General features: G+C 39.5%; 1 protein-coding gene across 27 annotated transcripts in view; it reads right to left on the minus strand.

Annotated features, from left to right (window-relative positions):
• Positions 1-20,622, minus strand: part of RBFOX2 (RNA binding fox-1 homolog 2) — a 286,473-nt gene that overhangs the window by 104,988 nt on the left and 160,863 nt on the right. The window contains exon 1 of one of the 27 annotated variants that reach the window (XM_043439954.1): positions 11,354-11,843. The exons of 23 other annotated variants lie outside the window; for them this stretch is intronic. In XM_043439954.1, the coding sequence (XP_043295889.1) occupies positions 11,354-11,398 (45 nt within the window). In that variant the 5' untranslated portion in view covers positions 11,399-11,843. Of the gene's footprint in view, positions 1-758; positions 1,015-11,353; positions 11,844-20,622 lie in introns of those variants that run through there. 3 more of the 27 variants (XM_043439956.1, XM_043439960.1, XM_043439958.1) reach the window with 3 other exon arrangements.

A 20,622-nucleotide genomic window follows, 5' to 3' on the forward strand; every position in this document is an offset into this window, starting at 1 on the left:
GGAGGGAGGGAGGTCTTCCATTTCCTACTCCCTCTCCTTCAGATGTCTTTTAATGCCCCCGTGACTGTCACTTATACATTCAGACCTGCTCTCCCGCCAGGGAGGGCTCTAACCTGCCTGTGCTGCACCTGGATGCTTCTACGGTTCTCATGGAAAACAAACCATGCAGTAACAAAGACAAGAAAATCAAACGTATTTTTTCAAGCCTTCATTTTTAATAAGCCCTTTAGAGCAAAGGCAGCAAAACTGCAATTCCATCGCCTCTTTGGAGACACCGAAGTGAATCTGAAATCGGATTTCCTTACAACACAGATTCTTCTGCTATTCTTAAAAGGAAGTCAATCCCGCTCCCCTCTTTTTGGCTGTCTACAAGAATCTCTTCCTACCTCTGCAGTCTCTCTCTCCCTCCCTCTTCTCAGAACCAAGACAAAGAGGTAGACAAATCCCCACAGGGTCTTTCCTGAGCCACAGCTGCACAGCACAGGAAACAGGAATCTGCTACGGAGCTAAGGGAGGGGGAGAATAAAGGATTCGCACACAACACACACACACACACACACACACACGCACACACACACACTCTCTCTCTCACGGACCCACAACAGGCACAGACTAGCTTTCCAGCTGATAACAATAATTCTGACCCTTTCTAAAAAGACAATAATAATTAAAACTCCGGTGACTCTGCCCCACCCACATAGCTCTTTTTAGACCTCGGAAACAAGAAAAGAAGCAAAGGGAGCAAACGCAGATCTTACCTGAGTTACCATTTTCTTTTTCTCCATAAACCAAAGGGAACAGATGATGAACGCTCAGAGCAGCTGCGCTGGGGGGACACCTTCCACGGCTTTCTTTCCACCCCCCTCCCCCCCCAGTCTAGCTTGTTAAGGGCGGGTGATTGTTCTCCCTTTATCTCGTTTTCCTTCCTTTTTCTTTCTAGTGTTTCTTCCTTTCTTTTCTCTTCCTCTCTGGCAGTCTCTCCCCCTCCTTCTTTCTCCAGCTCCCTCCCATATCTCAGGCAGATGGCTGAAGGAAGCCCCACCCCTGAATGCCTAAGGTAATTAATCAGAGTAGAGCCCCACCTCTTCCTCCTCCCCCCACCCCCTCCGGGCTGGCTGACATCTCCCAACTCCAGGAACAGGCCTGCTGGAGAATGGCAGTGTGGTGTATGCTTTGCGCACGCGTGTGTGTGTGTGTGTGTGTGTGTGTCTCTGTGTGTGCGTGTGCGCGTGAGGAGAGGAGGGAAGGAGGGGGAGAGAGGCAAGGGCAGGCGCCATGTGCAGGCATATTTTAAGGAGTGAGATTCTGCGATGGTGGCATTAATTATATAGCACGGGAAGTATTCAGGGCAGCTTACCATAGTTAGTACAGATTTAAAATGTTCCATCTAAGAATACCTGATAATATGAAATAAGACAAATTATTTTTTAAAAAAACATTTCCACAGATGTATAGTTTATAGATGCAGTGGATTTAATAAAAGATGAGAAAAGCTGCTCAATGACAGTTGACTGGAAGGTTTTCAAGGAATGGAAATATGCAAGAACCTGCTTGTCCTAAATCAGCCTAAAGACTTCAAAAGACCAAAACAGAGAAGGGAGGTAACTTAAGTGCATATTTTTTCCACTGTAAAAAACCTGGGGATTCTGAAAAAGGTGTCTACAAACATGAAGGCTTATGAAACGTAGGGTGGATACTAATTTGACTGTTCAAGGCCTCCAGCTTCATTACAAATTCTGGTTAACTGAGAATTCACCTTTTGTGTTCCTCAGCCTTCTGCAACTCAGCCTCTAGTGAAAGACGTAAACCTTTCTTATACACACACTGGACAACTGTGTCATTGCTATTACTAGTTATTGTTACTATACAGTGCTAGAGATACAGGAGGTGTGGGAGAATGTTTATTTAATATAAGAGTTTCTTTTAAGTTCTCTTAGTAGCAAATCAGGTTTGATTAAAGGGTTTCCAAGGTGGCTCAGCGGTAAAGAATCTGCCTGCCAATGCAGATGCTGGAGATGCGGGTTCCATCCCTGAGTTGGGGAAGATCGCCTGGAGGAGGAGATGGCAACCCATGTCAGTACTCTTGCCAGGAAAATTCCATGGACAGAGGAGCCTGGAGGGCTATAGTCTGTGGGAGTCACACAACTGAGAGACTGAACACACACAGTAAAAAGCCATAATGAAAAAAAAGCATCAGAGGTGCGATTCAGTTCAGAAGCCCTGGTCGGAGTCCTAATTCTGCCTTTTATAAGTGATCTTGGAAAAGTCTTTGACCTCTGAATATAAATGTCATAATCTTCCTATTATTAAATATCCAAATAAAGTTATCTATGTGAATGTTTGATGAGTTCATGATATGTCTCATAACAGTAACAATTTTCTATTTTTTTAGTATTCTAATAAATAAGATCCTATATTAAGTTTTTCATTATATATTTTAAGTTATGCTATATTTATGTTATAATCTCTAATAGATTACTTGAAGGGCAAAGAGATTAATTCCAAAGTTAAGCTTCCTATTTTTAAAATAAATGCATAAAAAAATCAAAATTAAAAATCACAAATCACACTGAGAATACATTAAGTTTTTTCTGTCTCAATGAGGATTATTTGGCAAAATATATAACCAGGCTTTAAAAACAATGTACATATAATAAGGTTGGTTGGCAGACTGCCAATATAACATCATCATAAAGTGTTAGTCACTCAGACGTGTGCAACTCTTTGCAACCCTATGCTCCCATCCAAATTAGTAACCATTTTAACAATTCGGAAAACACAGAAACTGCCAAACAACCTGAAGAACCTGGCACAGTCATAGCTATTTACTGAGTACCTACAACACGCCAGGCAGTATTCTGGGCATGTTACAGATACTGAATACTTTTAGTGTATGTGTAAAGAAATACGTACAAAAGAATGGGATCTGTTAACATTAGGAAAAACAACATTAAGAGAAAAGGGATGGATCAGTTCTGGACTTGTTCTTATTTAACATTTTTAGAAATGATCTAGAAGATAGAACATACTACATTCTCTGAGTCTGTGACTGAAAAGCCAATCTGGAGATAAAACAGACAAAAAAATTTAAAGACAAAGTGAAAGTGAAAGCCGCTCAGTCATGTCCGACTCTTTGTGAACCCATGGAATTCTCCAGGCCAGAATACTGGAGTGGGTATCCTATCCCTTCTTCAGTGGATCTTCCCGACCCAGGAATCGAACCGGGGTCTCCTGCATTGCAGGCAGATTCTTTACCAACTGAGCTATTAGGGAAAGACTAAGTGAGGAAGCAGAAAAGAGTTCACTGGAAGCAAGGGCAATGCAGTGTGCTTTGGTGAAAATCTAAATCATATTCATGAGATAATTATTTATGCTTTCAGTTCTAATATAAGAAATAGACTGAGAATCATTGTATACCATTCTCTGAATCCACTGGCCCATGACAGTGCTAGAGGCCAAAAACCTGGAGCACAGAGAAGGCAGAGTCCCCCATTCCCCACCACACACACACACACACACACACACACACACACACACACACTCTCACACACGCTACTCTTATGAAAACCATAGCTGTCTTGAAGTCTGCAAACCTCCATACATATGGAAAGACAACAAGCCCCAAGAGATCTTTTTTTTTTTTTTCAAATAAAAATGAGGGATTCCCACACGCAAAAAGCCTAGGATTTGGTTTCCTTAGGTCTGGTATTCATGCCTCTTTTCCACACTTAGGACCAGTATTTTATGTTGCAGATAATAAACTTGAAAATATTATAATTTTCCTAAACTCACTGATTTCAGTGAGCACTGCACAAACTCAAGGCTATTATTGATGCGCATCCCTGACTTTAAATGCTGTAGTTATAGAGGACAACATGCTCCCTCGTGTCCAAGAGAGAGAAGAGCAACTGAACACCCTGGATCTGACCCAGCAAAATGCATGAAGTCCGCTGGTGGCTGAGTGTGCCCAGTGGTGTACCAAGAAGAAACTCATTTCAGGGCATTTTCTGGGCAGGAGGGAGGGGTTTGGGGAGGGAGGCAGGCAAACAGACAATCAATGTCAGCTAAAGGAGGAGACCATGTCCACCCTTAAGGATCAACCCTCAGCTTCCAGCACAGGGCCTGACATATGGCAAGTACTCAATAAATATCTGGTAAATAAACAAATGAACTTCTAGTCGTCTCAATGTCTTCATTGTTTCCTTGGGGCTTCATGTAGTCCCCAGAACGCTAGCTTCCTTTCCCCCGTAACACTCAGTGGAAATTGATCTTATCAAAGTCACCAAAGAAAGACCTCGGATGGCCAAATTCAATGGACAGGTTATATCTTCTTCTTTGGCGTCTGGCACTCCCTCCTTCTGGAAACTTTTATTCTCAGCTCCAAATGAGACCAGTCTTTCCTGATCCTCCTCTTTCCCTGTTCACTCGCTTCCCCATCTTACTCTTCTTCCTCTGTTGTTGTTGTTCAGTCACTAAGTAGTGTCTGACACTGGGACGCGGTGGACTGCAGCACCATAGGTTTCCCCGTCCTTCACTATTTCCCGGGGTTTGCTCATCATGATCATGTCCATTGAATCAGAAATGCCATCTAACCATCTCATTCTTTGTTGCCCCCTTCTCCTCCTGTCCTCAATCTTTCCCAGCATCAGCGGCTTTTCCAATGAGTCAGCTTTAATTAGGTGGCCAAAGTATTGGAGCTTCAGCATCAGTCCTTCCAACGAATATTCAGGGTTGATTTCTTTTAGGATTGACTGGTTTGATTTCCTTGCTGTCCAAGGGACTCTCAAGAGTCTTCTCCAGAACCAAAATTTATGGTCCAACTCTCACATCCGTACATGACTATTGGAAAAACCATAGCTTTAACTGCCAACCTTCAGTGTTGGTCTTGCTCGACATGCCATCTTCAGACCTCTTTAACTACATACCACAGGTCCTTAACCAAGGTACTGAGTATATAGTTCCTCACACAGGTGCCCAGTGGAAATTGTTTTCTTATGTGCAATTCTGTGCAGAGAGGATTTACGGTATTCATCAGATTTTCAAAAAGGTACACAACTCAAAAAAGTTAGGCAATGGTCCTTAATTCCCAAGGCCTCCTGTTAACTAACATGCTTGCTCTGGGTGGTGTAACCGCTCCACTGCTTCAACTACTACCCACTTACCTTGGTGACCCCCCACATTGCTATGTTCATTCCAGACATCTCTCCTGAACTCCAGACCAAATTATTCAAATGCTGAACAATGGTTATTACCATGTAGATATCCAACAAATTTCTCTATTTTAAAAGTCCAAATTAAATTCTCAAAATGGAATCACTAATTCATTTAGCAAATATCTGAGTGTGTATCATGTGCCAGGCACTGGGGGTGCACAGTAATGGACAAAGGAGATAAACGTCCCTGCGTGTGTGAAGCCTGGATTCTAGGACTCACTCTGCCATGTCTAACTTGGTGAAATGTGGTTAAACTTCCTAACCAGTAAGAGGTATCATTTCTTGAAAACTCACTCTGTGGTGGCTTCTTATCAGGCCACTACATATATTCTTAGCTTACTTCATCCTCAGGACAAGATGTTTTAATCTCCTTTGCAGAGAGGAGGGAACCAAGACGAGGTGTATGCCTGGGCGGGTGACTCGCCCAGTCACCCGAGCTGGCAAGCTGAAGTGCCCAGATTTAAACCCAAATCTGATGGAAAGTCTGGAGACCTTCCAGGACTCCTCCTTCTCACCTGACACCACACCAAACCAAATGCAAGTCCTTTTGATTTCTCTGAAATCTGCCCTTTCTTTTCACCCTGGTACCACAAATTCAGCTCTGACCTTATTATTTTGCATTCAGCCTCCTACTAGCTCTCTGCCTCTGGTCTACCCCTCTTCCTGTGCAGGCCTCTCACCACTGCCAGAGCTTGATCTTTTAAACACAAATCTCATCATGCCACTTCCCTGGTTAAAATCCTCAACTACTGCCCACAGCCTGACAAGCGGGACAGTCCTGACAGTTACGGAGACACCTAACACAGACAACGTGGCTTCAGCCACCTGCCCAGAGCCCCTGCTTTCCCTCTCCCCACCCACGGCCCCTCTCTGCTCCCACCACACTTCACTGTGTGCACTCAGCTCCTCCACAACTCCTGTTCTTTTCTGTTTCTCACGTCAGGCACCTCCTGCTCCAGAGAGCCTTTGCTGCCCTAACCTGCACCCACACATGGGTTAGGGACCGCTCATCCCTGTGCCTTGGCACCTGAGCCACAGTTCACACTGTTCCTGTGTAACTTTGACCAGACTGTGAGTAATCTGAGGGTAGGAAGTGTGTTTCACAATCTTTTAACTCAGTTCCTCACCCAGCACCTAAATATCTAATAGATGAGTGAATGTTTGATGAAATCAAACTATGTAATGCTTTGATTTCTACCTCTTGCCATTTATATAACCAGAGGGTACCTAAGAACAAAAAGCATCTCTGTGGTTATCAATATACTATAAGAGCAATCTTTTATTCCCAAAGAGTACTTGGAAATATCTTTAAATTTATAAATTTACTTTAGTATTTTAGAAATTTGAAGGGGAAAGGAAGATGTACAAGATGAGAGGATGGGAGAAAGGCCTTATTTTCGACTTTATTAGAATAATTTAGATTCTAGAGAAAACAATCAGTGATTTAAATCAGTGATTTTAAAAAAACACAAAAAACTCACGACTTCAGGTATCTTGCTCCTCACAATTTTACACAGACAGGACACAACCTCCCCACCTCCCACCCACATACCAGCAATGCTCTAAAACCAGGTCCGAGAGTCCCTGACCAGAAGGCATACTTTCCCAGGCTGCTGCTAACACCCAGGTGAAAAGCAACATTAAAGGGATGGCATTTCCTGCGACAATAAAAACTTGTTAGTATAAAAGCACTTCACTGCACAGCCCCCTCACCCATAATCTTAAGTGTAAATAACAATTTACACCTAACAGATAAAAATACCTTGGCAGAAGCATCTCTAAGACACTACTACTATAATATCACTTGCCCCAGCATTCCCTTTAATATAAATGATGCCAAATTACAGATAATCATATTATATCCTAGTTCATTTTCTCTGACTTAGGCAGTGTTCAGTTATATATAACTCACTCTAGAACAAAAGATGAAAGGAAAATTTGAAATCAACTGCTTTGGACCTTAAATGTTTATAAAGCCAAATAATCCTCAATTTATTTCCTGTCTCCCCAAAATCAAACCTTTAGAACAAGATTACAAGTAGTACCCACTGAGACATAAGTGAGGCCAGAGAAACTAGAAAACATAACTTCATAAACTATTAACTTAGAGTTGCATAACATATTCTTTAAATCTCTTTAAATTATCCCAAACTCTAGACAACTGAGTCATATATACAATTGAAATTACGTGTACATTCTCTGTATTCTCTGAGAGATTAAGGAAATGGTTCTTAGATAAATACTAAAAGAGATGGGACATAAACACATTTATTAATAACTGGATTAACAAGAAAATACATGATTAATCTGTGAAAACTGAACTGTACTGTTTTTCCAATAATAAAATATGCCACATCTCTACTACTAAATTACTGGAGATTCTGCTGGTTTCTCCACCACTAAATCCTTGTGCCTGGCATAGTATCTGGCACATAGTATGTACTCAACTAATTCAAAATGAGAAATTAAAGTGTATGTATATATCCCTCTACATCAAGGTCACCTGCCCACAAGGAAGTGGGCAGTCTTTGGTCTAGCTCACTCTACAGCACTCTATACAGTCCCCAGCATTCTCTAACATTCTCTAATGTATTTATTAAACAGGTCACTTCTGTCTCTCGATCTTCCAGAGGCCTAATATCCTCCAGCTATACTTTACTCTCCTAAACTCTCAAACCATGATACACAGCTGCAACCCCCAAATGTAAGACCCGGCTTCTTCTCCCTCCAACTGCCCTATTCACCTCAAAATGACAATCACTGCCAATATGGGTGATTGGCAGGTTAAGTACCGTGGCCTCAGGAAAAACTGTGATAAAAGATGAACCCCTAACTTGCAACCAGTTATCACATAACATGAATTTACCGTCTTAGTCATTTCTACGGTTCAGTGGTATTAAATACAGTGGGGCTCTGCAGAACACGAGTTTGAACGATTGTTAAGTTCACCTACATGCGGATTTGTTTTTTACTGAACATATGCACAATCAATGGTCAGTTGAATCTAAAGAGGCAGAACCACAGATATGGTAATTCTACCTTTAATTTTTTAGGAACCATCAAACAGTTTTCCACTGTAGCTGTACATTCTTACAAACAAATGCACAAGGGTTCCAATCTTACCACATCCTTGCCAACACTTGTTATTTTCTGTTTTTCTTCCTTGTTTTTTTTTTTTATAGTAGCCATCCTAACAAGTTATATTTTAACCATTCAGTCAGAGGCAGTAAATGTACAATCCAAAAGACTAATTTCAAAAACAGTTTCTCAAATAGATTTCCCTCTGATTTGGCCACGCTGTGAGGCTTGAGGGATCTCAGTTTCTGGATCAGGGATTGAACCCAAGCTCTTGGCACTGAAAGTGTGGAGTTCTAACCACTGGACTGCCAGGCATGCATGTGTGGTTCAGTCGTTCAGTCATATCCAACTTTTGGCGACCCTGTGGAACTGTTGCCAGCCAAGCTCCTCTGTCCATGGGATTTTCCCAGTAAGAAGACTGGAGTTGGTTGCCATTTCCTCCTCCAGGGGATCTTCCCGATCCAGGAATTGAACCTGCATCTCCTACACTGTAGGTAGATTCTTTACCATTGAGCCACTGGGAAGCCCCTGGACCGCCAGGGAATTCCCTCAAATAGATTTTTTATAGGTAGGGAGACTATACTTATTATCCTTTAAGTCATGTCTAGCAACCCCCTACCTACTTACTCTGCCTGTATTTTAAACTGATTTGGCCCAGATTTGGTTCTGCAAAAATTATAACTAATAAAATAACTAATTTAAATTGCACACTCTTAAGATAGGCATGATTTTATGAACAATAGGAGCAATAAAAGGTCAAGTACCTAAAATACTTCATTGCCCTATGTTGAGAATTCACTTTGTTTCATTATCTTCACATTAGCAATTCTAGAAATTTAATCTAAAAAAAAATGTGCAAAACTTTTGATTTTTAAAAAATACTGTTCAATCACCTCCTCAATAATGTCCAATTGCATAAAGCATTGGCACAAAACCATAAGCAGCAGGCAACAAAGAGCTCTGATTTAATTAAGTACAAGAATATAACAGAAGCTAAAAAGAAAATTTTATAACTATAGTGGAGATAAGAGTTTGGAGAGTAACCAACCATCATAAATGCACCAACATTTATAAATGTACTAGAAGAACCTGTTACCCTAACAGAATTAAGAAATAAGACTGTAAGACAGTTTGGGATCCTTCAACATAAAGTTCATTTTTCAATCACATTAATTTCCCTAATGTGGTGGAGAGTGTACTCTTAAATTTTAGTATCCCATTACCTGCATTTCTAAGCTATCTTAATTTCAGATAGAATGACCTAATAAATGGAGCAAAGTCGGGAAAGTGCAGTTTTAAATCCTGAGCACCACATTTATCAGTACTAAATCTTAATGACTGAAAAGATTTGGGGTGGCAAGTTCATTTTATCATAAATGAATAAAATTTTAGCACAAAGACTAACAAATATGTCATAATTTCTAAACAACAACCCTTTAATCCACTCTACCACTTTTATTTTTGGGGGGAATGGCCAATTTTATACATTGAAAAATTTATTTACAAATTACAATTATTTTTCTCATAAATCTTCAACACTTCAATCTTCTTTGGAAACATTTTTGCCTTTTCAGTTTTTTTTTACATTACTTATAGTTATTACAAGTCCCTTACTTTACTAGCTGGGTCTCAGAAATGTACTGTTCACAGATGTTTGTCTTCAAAAGCACATCAATATTTACTTGTAAGAAATTTTGCTTTTAATCTAGTCTCATGACACTTTTTACACTGACCCATCAATTGTGTTATGCCAGGAGAGAAATAGCTCACACATAAATGAGATACATAAATACTTTAAAACTCATTATGAAAAATACTTGCTCAATCTGAATAACTCAAAATCATAGAAGATTATATAGTTAATACAAAACATATGGTATAAACCAGTGCACTAGAATATAGTTAAAGAAACATAACCATATCCCCTCCCACATGACGTCCATACTGGTGGCTCACAACTTGAAAGAGAGCTGTGAGTTTACACTGGAGCGCTTATCCAATAGGTCCAATTAAATATAGCTTGGTTTAGCCTTTAGGCCCAACCTATCTAATAAGATATACTGGGGTTTGTCACTTCCCTTAACCCTAAGCATTTCTGTCAAAACCACAACTTAGGAGCTAATTACCAGAGAAACGGCTGTCTGAAAGAAAAAATTAAGTGCCATGAAAACAAACCAAACCAAACTGAGAAACCAAATAGTACTGATAACTCAGAATTAATTGTATCGACTATTTTTGTTTTTCTAGTCTAGATTTTCAGCACAATCACTATTTCAAAGAATCATGACATATGAAAAATAACCTAGTTCAATCTCTTTATTTTATATACAAGTAAAGTGAAGTCAAGAAAAATGAAGTTATTTGAACATGAATATGGAGGTTTAATACTATAGCTTGAATCAGAATCCATAATCATAACATTTCAACTTCATTCACTATACTGCTACTAACTTAACTTAAAGGCAAATAGTTATTCAAGAGTATGGCTGATAAAGGCCTAAATTTTTATGATTCTGGATTTCAACAAGTCAATAACTAAAATGGCAATAATATCACAGAATAATCTAAATGCTCAGTGTGGAGAGAGCACCCTCTACTGTATATTACCTCTGACAACTACGGCAACAGTTGGAAGCTGTCATCTGTGCCTCTCGTCTACTCAAAATGAGCCTGAAGTTACTATAATATACACTGTGGCTTAGTTATGCTACAACTATAATGCCAAGCCCAGTATTTAAAACATACATACATACACATGGGTTGGGTAACCCTCCTCTGGGTAACCCCCCCAACTCCCCGCCACACACACACACACACACACACACACAAATCTCTGAAGCTTCAGAACTTCTAAGACTGAAAGCAACCACCCCCCTGCCCAGCCATCAATACTATAAATATCAAAATTCCTGTTACAGCAAATTAGCAAATAGCTTTGGGAAATCTATGCTCTGAATGGTACCAGGTCAGAAGACAGGACGCTTATAAGCATTTCTTCCCACCATAAAATTCTCACATCAATCAAGCACTATCTAGAAAACAAGTTATAACCCTCAACTTACCTGGACAACAGGATATTGATAATCCATACAATATACACCATACATAGCAAAGAGGAAAAAGATCTTCAGATAAAGACAGTACAGAAAGTATTTAAGCTTCTGCCTTGTTTGATGTGGGTGTCCTGTCCAAATGAACCTGGAAACACCAAAAAATCCTTGGCTGACTTCCAGCCTACGCAGATAAGTATGTTGACTCAGATGACGAGGAAAGAGCTTGGTTCAGCCCAGGCTTCCACCCCAATAAGACTCAACACTACACAAAAGAAATGTTCAAGGAAAAGCAGACAGTTCCAATGGAATTACTAGCTATAGACTGAAAACTACACTAGAGGTTTGCTGTTACTGTTGGTTTTAAACTGACAACTTCTCCAGAAACTCAAGAGGTAGAGAATGACAGCCAAGGAAGGGATCGTAGGCTCCTTAAAGTGGCACAAAAAACGGTAGGAAGCACAAAGTATCCAGGATCCAAAGTGATATATATATTCCAGGCTTTAAGTACGTCAGAGGGAACACTCCCAATCCAGGAGGTGGCAAAGCAAATGGGACTCGTATTATTTCTCTACTTCTTCTTGGGCGGGGACTGCGCACACGCGCATGCACGTACACACACACACACACACACACCCTTCTCACTGTCTCCGGCACAGACAGGTGTTAGGATTAACAGTATAAAATCCTTCTGCTGTGGAAAGAAATGGGAAAGAAATGAAGTCACACTGCTATACGCAGTGAAAGGAGCTCTTTCATGACATTGTATGTTTTTGTATCATTTAACATCTCCTCTGCTGGGCTCCAGCAGAAGCTCGGACAGCTGGCAGGATCAGCAGAAGAAAAGAGGAAGGTGGCCCCGACTCTGAGGCAACATGAGTCCACTGGAGACCTTCAGATATGCCAGAGACTCTCTCAGCTGTTCCAGTCAAACATGGAAGGATTAAGTGCGGCTGCCTGCAGAAAGGTGGGGGTGGAAAGGTCTTTTCAGAAAAGCCAGTTGCTTTTCCCCTTTTAGGAAGCTGCTATACCCACCCTACCATTATATACAAACACACATGTGCACACATATTTCTATAACAGATATTAGAAGCAGTAACAAACACAGACAGGTGTCAGGTCAGTCTGACAATGTAGGGCAGGTTAAAGAGTTGGCTTTCAGAACCTAAATGGCCCTTGTAAAACCAGGGAACTGCTAAGCAGTTCTTAGAAAATTGAACATAGAGTGAGCAGAAAGTAAAGATAAATGCTCAGTAAGAGAGACACATTTAGAACTATCATTGCTAAGGAATCCCCTAGTTGGGGCAAACATTCAAAAGTTCAAAATGACAAATAATTCTAAATTAGTTTCGGGGGCTCTGATCTCCCTAATCTTGGAGAGAGAGAGTAATATTGTAACATGTTTTAGTAAGATTAACCCATGAGGATTATCTGCAACTGTGAGGCATTTGTAAGAGTCTAAGTCTTACCAAGTCCACCCCACCCCCAGTGCAGTTTTTCTCCTTTTATGGTCACTGTAATTTACTTTAGTATTGTTCAGGAGAAATTGCTTTTTAAGAGTCAAAATGGCCTTAGTACGTTTAAGACAGATCTCTTAGTTAAGCATTTACATTAATTCGGTTCTTGGAGATCAGATGGACCACTACAACGTACTAGATTATCTTTGCATTACTGGTACTGATTCTATGTGTATTACACATAAGGGACAATAATAAACCAATCCAGTGCAATTAAAAAATTTACTGATCTATTATACACAAGGTATTGTGCTAAGCAATGGAGAAATGAACAGGCACAGTTTTGTTGTTGAGGAATTTGCAGCTTGTGGGAGAATAGACGAATACACAGGTAAAACCAAAAGGCAAAACAATGCTACAGTTCCAAAATTAAACATCGTGAGCAATTTCTCACTCAGGGAATCATATTTTTTAAATGCTGCTCTTAATGAATACTTCCACAGTGTCACTTTCTTACCACTAAAACTATGAGACCCTGCTTCATCAATTCTTAACATAGATTGTCTGAGCCTGGCCTGTAACATACATTCTACTTGTCCCAAGAATCCCGTGGACTGCAAGGGGATCAAACCAGTCAATCCTACAGGAAATCAACCTTGAATATCCATTGGAAAGACTGACACTATAGTTGAAGCTCCAATACTTTAGCCACCTGAGGCAGAGCTGACTCACTGGAAAAGACCCTGATGCTGGGAAAGATTGAAGGCGGGAGGAGAAGCGGACAACAGAGGATGAGATGGTTGGGTGGCATCATTGACTCAACGGATATGAGTTTGAACAAACTCTGGTAGACAGTGAAGGACAGGGAAGCCTGGTGTGCTGCAGTTCACAGGGTTGCAAAGAGTCGGACACAACTTAGCAACTGAACAACAACAAAGAAATAACAAAAGGGATGTTTCTGTAATAAAACCTTATACTAAATTTTCCCTGGGGTCTTCCCTGGTGATTCAGTAGCTAAGACTCCATCCTCCAATGCAGGGGGCCTGGGTTTGATCCCTGATCAGGGAACTAGATTCCACATGTCACAACGAATTCACGTGCTGCACCTAAAGACAGATGATCCCAAGTACTGCAACTGAAGAAGGAAGATTTCATGTGCCGCAGCTAAGACTTGGTGCAGCCAAATAAATAAATGTATAAAATATTGCTTAAATAAATAAAAATAAATACTACAAATAAAAACTAAAATTTCCCTTCTAATCAAATCAAATAATCCTCCAATCCTCCTTCTTCCTGTCCATTCTGCCATCCCACCTCCCTCCACCTCAGTTCATATCCAGCAGTACAGTGGTACTGGCCACACAAACACTTGTAAACTAGCATCTTAATCACTATTACACCTTCTTGATATGACTGATATCAAGATTCCCTTGATATAAAGACTGGAAAATGATGACACTCATAAACCATAAGAGGGTATTGTTAACCATGAACTATAACTGACAAACTTAACTTTCATGAGTTAATAACTCAGTTCAATATCTGATGAAGTAATCACAGAATATGGATTTTTCCCAAACTGTACTATATCTAAGATGACAGACTGTAACTGAAACTCTGGAACAACTAACCTAATTTCAACCTGAAAGTGTCCCCAAATATGTTATTGAGGGCCTCATCAATCTCTGTAGCTTTAAGTTCTTATGGATATATCTATACAGACATGGTGAAAAGATATGACTGATACATTTTTAAGTGAGAAAAATTATACTGTTGAATAGTGGTTAAAGCAAAATCCTGTAGTTCCATATTTGTAAATGCATATATATATATCTGTGTGTTTGTGAATAAATTATATATGCAATTTACAAGCTTTATGTGTCTCACATATAAGTTATATGTTATATATTTATATACACATATAATTTATTGGTTAACACACACACCAATATATGCCATACATAGTTCATATTTACATACACACATATTATAGGCATAGGACAAAACCAAAACCTCTAAGGGGTGAGATAGTGGTTTTCATTTATTACCTTAAAATAAAATTCGAATTTGTTTAAATACATTTAAATGAGCATTTAATGTTTCTATAATTCATCTTTTTTTAAGTTTAAGGGAATCAGAGCAGATTTTATTTTGAGTACAAGTACTTTAAAAACTGGGCTTCCCTGGTAGCTCAGCTGAAAAAAATCTACCTGCCAATGCAGGAGATACAGGTTCAATTCCTGGGTTGGGAAGATGCCCTGAATAAAGGAATGGCAACCCACTCCAGTATTTCTGCCTGAAAAATCCTATGGACAGAAGAGCCTAGCAGGCTACAGTCCATGGGACCGCAAAGAGTTGGACACGACTTAACAACTAAACAACAACAACTTTAAAAATTAGTAATATTCTCTGTCTCTATGTTATCCCATTTGCTTTACCTAGCATGATGACATAAATATAAACTCTCATTTAATACTGGAGGATTTAGATGATAAACAACCAGTACCCAGGTATAGTTTAAATAATGAGCCCTTTGGAAAAATGTCAAAATATTTCAATATGTGAATTGTAACTCCTTGTACTTCTGCTTGTCCTTTTACTTATCTCTTTCTACAGATTTTTTGAAATCATAATTTAAGGCCAATAATTTAGTCAAACAAAAATTCTAAAAAATCCTTACAGAAAGAAAGGTGAATCTTTCACCAGAAAGAAAGCATACTACAAAAGATCAAATTACAAATGTTCGGGTTAAGAGTCAAGCTTCTCTCTTTTCCTGACATACAGTCTTTCTGTAGACTAATGGAGCCTTAGTTACTAATAGAGATTCATCGCATGGGTCAGAAGCTGAACATCGTTTCAATATTTTTCTGCCATTTCCAAAGATTTAAAAAATAGAAACAAAAAATATGAACATTTTCAGTTTAAGTTAGTACTAAGTGTGTCCCTCCCTCAGAGGAAGCAGTCTGGGTATTTCCTTTAGATTTAAATACTATAATATTTATTAAAAATAAAATTCGAAAAATAAAAAGACTATTCTCCACAATAAGCTCAGTCATTTGCTGACAATCCCAAATTACACCAATAGAAAATATGCAATGCAACATCATGAACGCTTTTTAGTGCTAAAGTTTTTGTGTACTGATCAATTAGAAACATGAATATAGAAAATGGTCTCCATATAATTCTATATATTTCATGAGCAGAGACATGTAGTCTATAAGTTTCAACACTTGGTACACCTAGAATGTGTCTGTTAAATAGAATGTAACGATATAGAGAGAAAAAGACCTAGTGAGGGAGTGTGCTATCTAGAAATGATCTCGAGATTTAGGAAATTTAAATTTAGCTAAAGATAAAGGAGACAATCTGCAGTCCGATGCCAGAGACAGTAGCTGGTAACTGTAGTGTAAACTGTACTATCTACAACCCTAGGGATCTCAAGACTTACTCAATACTGGATAATCAGAAAATATCTGAGATTCTTCGTATTTCTACTCTCTCATTCTTGTTTTCTTCTCTCCTCTTCTTTCCCTTCTGCCTATGTCATAAACCTATGGCATAGGTGTTGGAGGATGTGTTCAGTGTTCAAAGATAACTAGCTAGGCCTCTGGGTAGAATGCTTTGGCAAAGACTGTAAACACCTCTGCCCTAAGGTATAACTGATTTTAGTAGCAAGCTAAGAAGGTTCCAAAGATTGCTGTGTAGTGGAATAACACATAAGTTCAAAAAAGAGATAGAGCTTGAGATAGATGAGGGTGGAGGGGATGGGACAAAGAAAGATACATATGTAGGCAAAATAATATAGTTACATATATTTAAGACTTACATAGGGATCAGTGTGGCCAGTCTATTGGACTATGGGTAAACAGTGGCAAGCAAGAGGAGTAGGTCAGGGTCACTGTGGAGGGCCTAGGCCATCAAGCTATGTATTTCAGACCTTTAAACAAAGGCCCGTCTAGTCAAGGCTATGGTTTTTCCAGTGGTCATGTATGGATGTCAGAGTTGGACTATAAGGAAAGCTGAGCGCTGAAGAATTGATGCTTTTGAACTGTGGTGTTGGAGAAGACTCTTGAGATTGGCATGGTATAGTCTATGGGGTCACAAAGAGTCAGACACAACTGAGCAACAACAACAAAACACATAGGGTCTAAGAGAGCAGGTAATTAAATATAACACTAAGGTTCTCAGTCTAGCTGGCCAAATAGGGATAACATTGCTAAAACAGGGAAGTCAGAAGCATGAACTGGTTTGGAGTTGTGAAAGGACATCCAATAGAAAATGTCTAACTGGAGAATCACCACTGACAGAGGAGTCTGGTGGGCAGAGGAGTCCATGGGGTCGCAGAGAGTCTGACACGACTTAGTGACTAAGCGCAGCACAGCACAAGTACTCAGAATTGTAGGTGGCAGCCCCAGAGAGAGGTCAGGGTTAGAAATGAAGATCCAAGAGAAGTATGGAAGAAACAGTTAAGGCCATAAAGATTTAGTCCACAACATGTCCTGAACATCAAACATAAGCTTCAAAAAGGGAGCGCGGAGAAGGGGAGGGAAGGAGGGACAGAGGAAAAGAAGAGGAAAAAGACAACAGCTGATACAAGGCAAAGGTCTGAAAATAGAATCTTAAGGAATACACACTTCTAGACGGCAGAAAGAGCAACGAAGGATTAAAAGATTAAGCAGGATACTGTACTATTCACAAAAGCCAGGACACAGAGGACATGTGCTAACTTTTCTTCTATCCTGTGTCTCTTACAGTAGGGAAAGCATTTAATAAACTGATACCAGATATGAGTATTTAACAATGTCAAGCAGATATAGAAAGGTTAAAGAGAATGTAGAAAAGGTGATTGAATTTAGCAAATAGGAGACCAAGAGAAGTTTTGAGAGAGCTATTTCAGTAATATCAGTAAAAAGATGGCAGCAAAATTGATAAATACAGGATCAGAATGAAAAACAGACATGATGCCTACTTTAACAAAATTTTCTACCTCGGGCTGCTTCTTTGTCTTCCAAGTGGCAAGTAAATACCAAAATTATTATCGATACATTCAACTCTCCACTGTTGTCTCCATCAAGGCAGACTTTTATGTTGTTTTGTTTCTTTGGTTATATTGTTTCCTTACTCATTTCAAAATATTCACATCTGAAAGTGACTCCTTCAAGGCCTACCTTAAATGCTATCTATCCCACAAAGCACCTCCTGATTATTTCCAGCTAGAAATCATTTTTATTTTGTCTGAACATCAAGATGCTTTATCTGTAGCCGACTTAACAGCACTTAGCACTTTCTATAAATTTTAAGGCATACTTTATTAACTGGATGATTTCTTTAAGAATGGGACCTGTCTATTCATCTTGGTATTTCTCCCAAAGGATGAAGCCAGTAACTTTTACACAGATACAGCCATCAGTATATGAAAAGGGAGGGTGTGCATTTTATTACTTGAGAATACAAACCAGAGGTAAATGAATTAAACACCAGGCACAGACCATCTCTTATCTGTTCAGTCAACTTTCATTCATTCAAGCAAGAAGTCCCCAGTAGTGAAGTCCTAGGAATTCAGAAAGCTCTCAAAGAGCTGACAGTAGGGGAGAGAAAGTAGAAAATAGTAAGTACCAAAGTACCATGTGATTAATGCCATACCTATCAGAACATGGCTCGGGAGAAAGATTAAGAGGCAACTGCTGCTGCAGTCACCACTACCACCATCTAATTTCCCAGGGTGGAGTCACCCAGGAATAGCTCACAAGCAGTTAATGCTGGAAAAGAATTGTGGAAAGCTAGTAAGAGTCTTCCAGATGGACTGGAGTCGATGGGGAGCTTGGAGGCAGTATTTGACAGCATTCCAAATGCACACACCAGCATAGCATAAGCAAAGTCATACTTAAGGTGCTTACAGAAAGGCAGGCAGGTAAATATATGCAGACAGTCAAATGTCTATTCAGAAATATTCATATGAGTTCCACTGGTTCTCAGGTCCTGTAAGAATCATTGAATCTTCTATACCAATGGAAATGCTTTGCATTATATCTGCCAGAGAAGAGCAAATCAAAATGAAGTACAGAAACACTCCTTTGTGGGACACGTGGCAGAGAAGGAAGGATGGGTAATGACAGGGTGTGCCACGCTATGGCTGAAATACACTCTTCTATTGATATTTGGAGTGACAGACATGGCATACAGTCTGTGAGGCCAGGAATTAGTATCACTTTTAGAAGTGTCTTTCAACTGCTCTTTCATTCTAAATCAGTATTATTAAGAGGTAAAATGTATCTATAAATCATGGGACAATAGACATTCACTTTACATCCATAAAGACAAATAGTATACAAAAAATAAGGGTAAAAAGATACTACCTTTAAGACAGAAAATAATTGTAAATATTCTCATACTGTTAAGGAAATAAATCTACAAATGATTCTACATAATTATACCATAAGAGACTTTTACTCTCCACAGAAACTTTCGTCTCAACTACCTGATAATATCTCTGTGGTAGATTACAAAAATGGTCACAACATTTCACAGCCCCCCGCTTAAGAGACAGAATTTTCCCTCCAGCCCTGGAGTTTGGTCTCGGCTTTGTGACTCGCACTGGCCATTGGGACATCAGCAAATGAGACACAAGCAGAGAGCTGACAGGGGCTTGTCCCAGGGGCTGGCCCTCTCCTCCTGTCTAGAACCCTGAGCTGACCACAGGAAGAACTGTGAAGAACCAGAAACCAAGTAGAAGAGGGCTGACCTGTTCCAGCCGAGCTCCCAACCAACTAGCTCCCCAACTGCCGGACATGAAAGTGAGGTCATCCTAGACCACCTGCACCCAGCCACCCCAGGTGAGAAGAGTCACCCAAATTCCTGACCCACAGAATTGTGAGCAAATAAATGATTAATGTGGTTTTAAGCTATTAAGTTTGGGGGAGGTCTGTTATGCCACAAAACCTAACAGACACAATCTTACTGCAGAACATTAAAAGGGATATCTCAATATTGGCACTAATACGACATCATCTTAATTACTGTCACTTGAAATCAGGCTGTGTTAGTCCTCCAACTTTGTTTTTCTTTTTCAAAGTTGCTTTGGCTCTTCTAGGTCCTTGGCACTTCCACATGAATTTTAGAATCAGCTTACTAATTGTTGTAAGAATCTGGCTTGGATTCTGATTGGCATTACACTGAATCTACAGGTCAGTTTGCGGAGAATTATTATCTTATGAATATCAGGTCTTCTAGGCCATGAACACAGTATATTTCTCTACTTCATTCTACTATTCAAAAATAGGTTTTAAAATATCATGATTATCTTTTCTTTTTTTTTTCTAGCATGTGCTAAAAGCAAATGCTATATCTGAGGTACAGCACATCTTATTACCACTTTCCTGAAGTCTGCTAAATCCCATAATACTCACATTCCTATAAGACAGTGTGGTATTGGTGTCAAGATAGAAAAATAGATCAATGGAACAGAAGAACCAAAAATAGACCCACAGGTGCAAAGGCAACTCAGTGGAGAAAGAATAGTCTTTTCAGCAAATGGTATCAGAACAACTGGATATCCACATGAGATAAAAATGAACCTAGATCCATACTTTATGCCATATACAAAATTTAACTCAAAACAAACCACAGACCTGAAGTGTAAAACACGAAACTATAGCGCTTCAAGCAGAAAACTTCTGTGACCTTTGATTCGGCAAAGATTTCTAAGATGTGATGCCAAAAGGACAATTCACAAAAGAGCAAGTTAATAAACTGCATTTCATTAAAAACTTCTGCTTTTCAAAAGACACTGTGAGGACAACAAAAAGACAAGTCATAACCGAGAGA

Source organism: Cervus canadensis, chromosome 21 (genome assembly GCF_019320065.1).
Source record: "Cervus canadensis isolate Bull #8, Minnesota chromosome 21, ASM1932006v1, whole genome shotgun sequence".
Classification (NCBI taxonomy): Eukaryota; Metazoa; Chordata; class Mammalia; order Artiodactyla; family Cervidae; genus Cervus; species Cervus canadensis.